The sequence below is a fragment of the Scomber scombrus genome, chromosome 1 (genome assembly GCF_963691925.1).
Source record: "Scomber scombrus chromosome 1, fScoSco1.1, whole genome shotgun sequence".
NCBI classification, from domain to species: Eukaryota; Metazoa; Chordata; class Actinopteri; order Scombriformes; family Scombridae; genus Scomber; species Scomber scombrus.
In genome coordinates, this window is record NC_084970.1 from 18184703 (window position 1) to 18192360 (window position 7658).

Sequence of the window (7658 nt, forward strand, 5' to 3'; positions counted from 1 at the left end):
TGGATGACAGCTCCATAAAAAGCATGAAGCCTGCTCTGTGCAGACAGACATGCTGTGCGCTTGTTTCTCAACACAAGCAAGACTTTAGTGAAAACAGGACCCTTGTCTGGCACAGCAGCTTGAAATGAGAACAAGTTACTGGGTAATGCCTGTGAAGAAACACAGAAATATTAAGTGGGGGGCACAAGATACAGGTTATTGGGTGCTGAAGTGTGCGATGTGGTATTTCTGTATGGTTAACTCTTCAGTTTGAGTTAAGTTTGACCAACACTGCAAATAGAGTCATGTTCAAAACAAGGCAAAACTACAAACGTCACCCTCACCGAATGATGTGAGGAATATTGAGAAATCAGTAGCTGGCTGCATCATCAATTCAGTTTATTCAAAATCAATTGTGTAGCAGTTATGGCTTATCAAAGTTCACTTAGGATATATTAGGTCTATAAGTGTGAGATGAATCATCCCGCTGAGTTTTGTCAAAATCCTATCAGTGTATTGAAATACCTTGCTTAAATTTTATCTTTACTTTAACGTCACTTTAACCATTGAAGCAGTTTTGTTTTTTTATTTGACAGTTTGACGGGTAACAGGCTTTCTGACAACTGAAGTTTAAGTGTTTGAGTTGGATTTTCAAAGTTTAAAACTTTAGTTCCAAAAGCTAAATCAGCATCATTTTGTAAAAGCTGCAAAACAATGTGAAGATGGATCATTACTGGAATATCTGTCACAATGAAATTAACATACAGCCCACATTGTCAGGAAAAAAAGAAGAAACTAAGCCTTAACCAACACAGTCAAATGCTTTAGTAGAGAATGTTATAACGTGTAACAGACGCATTAACATTGGAGCAGTTCACGTATAAGTGTCTCTCATGCTAAATGGTGAGGGTGGCATCCTACTTGTAATTGAACTAAGGAACAACAGAATCCCATGAATAAGTCATTTTTAATCAATAAGAGTACAATATTAGTGTTTAAAGAAGCAATGTCTATTTCTAAGCAAGTACAAAACCCAATAACCAAGTAGCAATCAAAGAGCATTGCTTCAACAAGGTTTAACAAACTTGTATATCTGTTGTTTTACTAAACAGAATACTGCTATACATTTTGAATCTTTATCTCTACATCCAAATATTGATCAAAATACACTCAAAGATGTGGTATTTGGAGAATACTTAAATTGGACAAATTATACAAGTATGAATTTAACAAATTTACAACTTAGACTCACACACAGGCTCTTACTTGTGGCCATTTAAATCATGGTGCCGTAGTATGTAATCAAATAAATTTAGATAACTTGTTCTGATCTCTTATAAATTTGGTTGAAACTGCATGCAAAGTTGCATAAAATCGAAAAAAGGATGCTTTGCAGAAAAAACTCCAAAACAAATACAACAACAAAGAAAACGGATAAGAACATGTTGGACCAAGGCATTTTGAACTTGAACACCCCCACAGTTCAGGAGTTATCTGCAACAATAACATATTTTTAAATGACCACATGGCGGCGCTATCTGCACCAAAAGCTGACCAGCTGTTCTTTGGCCCATGGCCTTTGTAAAATGTTTTTGAGATAAGCAACAAGGAGACAAACATGGCTGAACATATAACTTTTTCGGAGGTGACAATAATGATTGTTGACTGTGGAAAATAAAATGTAAAGAGCATTTATAGCATTTATAGTTTACTTAACACTTGTAGTTGAAAAAAATAGACTGTATATACTGTCTGTGGTTTGCACAACTCTACAACAACTCTCAACTATTTCTAAGACTCACTCGGAGAAAAAAAAGCCTTCAAGGAATGAAGACTGTCTGAGGAACACTCAGGACACAGACCAGAAAATGTGTGCATCCTTTATTCATATTTTGTTATGCTTATTAGCATCAACTATCACTTTTTTTTATATCTGAGGTCCCTCTGTAATAAATCCATATATATATTTTTAAAAAGTAAGGCATTTAAGCTGCTCTACAAGTAATACTTCTTGGGATGTCTATTGCTTATTGCTATTACTCCTCAGTCTTTTCATGGGTGTCATCCTTCATATCTGATGGTGCTACTTTAGATTTCGGAGGTGCTGATGGTCTTGGTCTCCTATTGGACGTACCAGACCTCCTGCCTCCCCGCTGGCTTTTGGCCAACTCAGCCTGCAGATTGTGGTCATTGAGACACAGACCCTGCAGAGCCTCCAGGGCCTTGTCTGCAGCCTGTGGGTCACTGTAGTCCAAGAAGGCTCTATGCTGAGCTCCCTGCCAGGTGAGCCTCAGTGGCACGGCCTCCCTCTCTCGGAGGGCCATTTTCAGCTCGCTAACACGCAGCCCAGTAGGGATTCCCCCCAGGTAAACTGTGGTCACACTCTGAGGGAGTTTACGCTGAGACGTAACTTCACCTCTACTCTCCTCTAGGCTCTTCTCCTTCTTGTGCCCTTCATTTGTTCCTCTCTCACTGATTTCTCCCTCACCAGTTCCCCTGCCATCTCCTCTGCTTTCCTTCCTTACTCTAGCTGGGCGCTGTCTAGCTTTCTGTTCTGACTCTCCTCTTTTATCCTGTTTGAATTCTCCCTCAGCATCACGCTGTGTGTTCTGCCTCGGCCTCCGGCTGGTTTGCCTTCTGGGTTGATCAGACTGCAAAGCAGGCTGTGCTGTAGCAGGCGCCGCCCCCAGTGTAACATCCTTTCCTGCCTGCTCCTCCAGAGCACGCAGCTTCTTCAGGATCGGGATCTTCTCCAGCTTTTCTGTGTCCAGCTGAGGACACAAAACTGGGCAATCTCAGTGAGACTGAAAGGGGAGGAGTATCACACACAGCAAACAAATATCTCTGCTTTGAGCCAATGCAAGAATACCTGCAGATGAATTATATTAACACCAAAGCAAGGTGACAAATTAATTGATGTTAGTCTATCCTGCTCATGCCCATGCCGTAGTAATAACTATCTTTATAGCAGCACGGCATTTCACTTCCCAAGCGGTTAAAAATAAAGGCTGCTCTCTTGATTTGTTGGGTCTTCAAGTGTCTTGGCAGCCTTTGATGCTAACCAGTCCTGTAAAGGATATACGGCTATTGTTTTTACAGTGGCCTGTTTGACCTGTCGTTCCCCTGCCCCTGCAGAGCCAAGCTGGCTGGGCAGAGGAGCCTTTGATGATCAGACATGGCCTTCCTGCCTGTGAGGTCACTGGGTCCTGTTTACTTATATGCATGTCTTAAGGAACCTAGGGGTTACATACAAACTCTCCACACCTTAAAAAAATGTCTCTACTGTGTCGAATCAAAAGACAAATTATCGGATGGAAAAAAACAGCACGACATCTGCCGTAAGTAGTTTAGGGTTCATACAGAGACATTTAAATATAGGCAGAAAAGTATATGGGCACGGTTAATTAATTTGTTTTTCTTTTTTTCCTGAGGAGAATAGCTAAGATTTTGTTTGGTTTTCAGGACAGTTAATCTCTGTACAAAACTTACTCCGAGATTATATCTGATGCAGTTATAGGGTCATAAAGATATGTAGTCAGATTGGGGGTGCAAGTATAGACTACAGTTTATATTACAGCAGGAGAACAGCTGTATAGTAACACATACAGTCTATTAACAGAATGGTCTGGTGTTTATAAGCAATATTGGTTTAATCTGGATAAATTATTTTTTAATCCAAAATTGTGTTAATCATTCATACATTTAACACTAAAAAGGACATTATGTTAAAATTGCAATACACAACATTCATCCACTAGATGTCACACTATAGCACCAACAACTCAGACCAAAACAAAAGTGTGTGTGTGGTTTTATCAATAAAGTTGGAGAAAAAAAAGCAGACAACTCACAAAACTCGGATCAAACTGTCAAACTAGGCAGTGCTGATCAAATATGGATGAAGATTCTGTGACTGCATTGTCTGTTTCTCACATCAAATGTTTTCAGAAGCATATTTTAGTGTGCTATTGAGCTGTAATTTGAGTTTTTGACATGGCCACAATCTTAACACACTAATGCACTACCATGCATGCTCACATGCACTATCATGCATTAACATGCATGTACAGCAGTGCAGCCACAAAAACAAAAAACAGAAAAGCTCAGATAACATCACACACAGAAGTAGTGTAGCTTTATTCCTTGCTCCTGCCGCCATTACTCCACTATATCTTTACTCAGCAAATAGTTGTTTGCTGACATCCAGTGAGGTTCAATGTCATTTATTGCACCTTTAAAAAGTAACAAAAATGCATATTGTCACACTAATTATTGTATGGTATAAATATGAATGCTGATTATTTATATCACTTTTTACCTTGTGCGCTGGATAAACAACAATTTGAACCATCATATCATATATACCAAATGCTTATTTCCTCATTCTGACCTCTTTCTCCTCTCTTTTGATGCATTTTTATATCAACTTCACTATCAATTACACCTGAAACTAAATCGAAGTGCAACTATATTGTGGATTTGCAGAGACAGCACAGAGTTATTTTATTTTACCTTAGTCCAGATGATTCCCTGTGGCTTGGGGGTCTGGCAGTTTGTTTTAATAACTCTGGTAGGAGTGAGGATGTAGTCCACAGTCAGGTCATGACTTTCAATGAGCTCCTCTGGAATGTCCACCACCTGAAAGAAAAACACTTAAATTAGTGCTGAAACAACTATTATTTGATGACAATTTTAAATAACTGATAAAAACAGTATTCAAGTATTTAAGTTATTTAAAAGCAAAGGTTCACAAGTGTGAATCGAAAGCCTTTTGGAATTTGACATCATTTTTTACATTTTTCGGACTACCTGATATATAGCGGGCCACACTTTTATACTGTGGTGTGTCAGATTATTGAAAAGTATTGTCAACTATACTGGATAAGAAATAAAGTAAATAGCCCATTTCCATGTAAAAACATGGCCCTGATACATAAATGAACTAACTTGGCAGTCATGGACAATAGTAACCACCACAGTAGACTCATCCACAGCTCCCATTGAGGCCATCATGCCATACTCCATGTCAGCAAAGCCCTCTCCCTTTCCAATACGCAAGCCTGCAGGAGGAGGCAGAAGCTGTGAGACATGATAATATGGTATGTTGTGCATTATGTGATACAGCCTGTAACAGTCTATACCTACCATAATTCAGGAATATAACAGAGATTGGCAGTGTATAAATCTGAAATAACCAACATTTGCATTCTAGATTCAACCTCAAAACTGCCTTACATGTTGAGGCTGTGGCTGTGTTTTCATTTCATTAAAAAAACAAACCAACAGACAAACAAAAAAACGTAAGTAATGTAAATGTAGTCTTGTGGGAACATGGATGAACCCTGTACAACAAACACTTTATGAAAACCATGTGGCTGTGTACACTTACAGCCATTTGGATTGTATGCATTATGGTAAACATGTCAGTTTCACCGCAGCACTGCAACAGTTATCACAGGCATTTTGAAAAACACATCTGCCGCCCCTCTCATTTCTGTTTTTCTTCAAACCTCCCTGACAGGGTGTCCTGGTACCTCAGTGGGCTAGAACATGTGCAATGACCACAACACATTATTCTCAAGGCCTTTGTCACGTTACATGTTGTCTCTTTCTCCTGTAATTTTCCACAGCATAAAAAACCTTTATGGGATATCATTTATGATCTCAAATCATTTAAGCAGTGTCAGTACTAAATAAATAAATGGACTGAGTCTTTGCTCACAGAGAGAGTCCAATTTTTGCAAAGCAAAATATGAACAAAACAAAACATATGATTTTATATACTTTATTGTGCTTGTGAAACAACTGGCCTCTGGCACCTCACACTGCTAATCTACTGTAATTATAAAATACCATAAAGCTCCCGAAATACATACATAAATGAACATGCAAATGTTTAAACTAATGAATCATCTGTTATTGTTATTATGAGCAATATCTTGAGGATCCCAGTATTTAAAGCTGGGCTGGTTAAGTTATGGAGCCTTGTGGGTAGTGCCTCACCTTTCTCTGACACTGCCACAGAGCCAACCACAACCAGGTCCACCTTCACTTTGGCATCGAGACCAACAGGGACACTAAACTCTTTCACACCCTGAAAGATGACAGGAAGAGAAAACAAGCAAGGGCGAGGCTAAATGTTGGCTTTAAGTATGAAGGAATTTATGGAGTAATTATTGGGAAAACATGGATGAAAAAATGGCAGTGACAATATATGAATCCAGTAAGTTCAAACCTGAGAGGAAGAGCATATGCGTAGCTGTTCTTTGTTGGCCCCCTCGGGGGGAGTGATCTTATTGAAAAGACCAGTACGAAGACGAGGAGTTGGGACCAATAAAGTTTTTCGTGCCTGTAAAGATTATAGAGAAATTATCCATCTGGCATTTGTAGGTAATTTAACATGGTTGTGGTAAGCATTGTATTGTAACAAGGTTGATGAGAGATGATGAAAGTAATATTCTGTATCCATTTAAAATCATCTTATGAATGCACTGCTGTGCCTGAAATGTCAGTGAACTCAGAAGTGACCCAGATGCTGTAATGCAGAAACTCACAATTTTTAAATATCTCTAATATATCTAAAAATCTCTTAAAATCTCATTCTTAAATGCAAAAATCTCAAGTAGTATAAACTGTTGTGTTAATATTTCTGACATTTTACATTTCTAATTGACCCCCAGCTCAATTTGTCATAGTAACATAACACACAAGAGATTTTTGTTGTGGTTTTTCTACAGTGCAATGCTACCTGTAGCACCCCCAGTCGGGCACCCTCCAGAGGTTTATCAGGATCCACTTTCACCTCAGTTGTCTGGGTGAACACCTGCAGCTCAGTCACCTTGGCACAGGCTGTGAAAGCACCCTGCTTGGAAAACAGAGGAGGGCACAAATGGCTGTAGACAGGCTTTTTTCAGTGCTAACTTACTTCCAGTGTGACAAAGCGAGCCTGCTGCTGGGGTCTGTCTGGGTTTACTTTGACTGTCTGGCTGGAGTTGAACTCCTGCAGGACTGCAAGCCTGTTACATGCTTCATTTGCACCCTGGCCAGTAAATACACAGAAAAAGAGATGCAAGCTAGTACACACAGAACATGGACCAATCTTTCAAAGCTCCAGAACATCAGCTAAAGCTGCTATGCAAATCTAATGCCCTAATAATGCCATCACTTTAGCGATGGTTTTATATATACACAAGCATTAACTTCCTTAGATGGTTTTTACCTACAATTACATACATATAAATAACACATCACAGTGACTTGTACAGATGTTAAGTTTGCCCTCAGTATCAGAAGAGACTGCCACAGTTCACTATATTTAAACTGCAAATCTCATACAGTATATTACTTCTTCAAGGCTGATTAGTTCGGAGGGATCCAAATGTAAAAACAAAAAAAAAACGTATTTTGTTTAACGTTAATGAAAGTGGATTCCTTGTACTAACAATTAAATCACATACTATACTATACCTGTATCCAAGTGATTCCACACCACTTATGCCCAGTCATTTTATTATCTGTTGCTGTAAGTTTATGTTGTCTTATTATTATTATTAGCTCTGAAAGCCTGTATTCTTACATTGCTTTTTCACAGATAATGTGACAGAAACATCTCTGCCATGATTGTCCTGTGTACACGTGGTCCCCATAACAAGGGAGTGAACCACTTCGGATTAAAATGA

General features: G+C 38.9%; 1 protein-coding gene across 3 annotated transcripts in view; it reads right to left on the bottom strand.

Moving 5' to 3' along the window:
* Positions 1 to 568: 568 nt before the first annotated feature.
* mthfsd (methenyltetrahydrofolate synthetase domain containing) overlaps positions 569 to 7658 on the bottom strand; it is a 7642-nt gene continuing 552 nt past the window's right edge. Inside the window, exons 3-9 of one of the 3 annotated variants that reach the window (XM_062421989.1) lie at positions 6905 to 7018; positions 6728 to 6841; positions 6215 to 6328; positions 5983 to 6073; positions 4927 to 5039; positions 4492 to 4617; positions 569 to 2750 (exon numbers count right to left, since the gene is read on the bottom strand). In XM_062421989.1, coding sequence (XP_062277973.1) covers positions 2016 to 2750; positions 4492 to 4617; positions 4927 to 5039; positions 5983 to 6073; positions 6215 to 6328; positions 6728 to 6841; positions 6905 to 7018 — 1407 coding nt within the window. In that variant the 3' untranslated portion in view covers positions 569 to 2015. The remainder of the gene's footprint in view (positions 2751 to 4491; positions 4618 to 4926; positions 5040 to 5982; positions 6074 to 6214; positions 6329 to 6727; positions 6842 to 6904; positions 7019 to 7658) is intronic. The other 2 variants (XM_062421972.1, XM_062421980.1) reach the window with 2 other exon arrangements.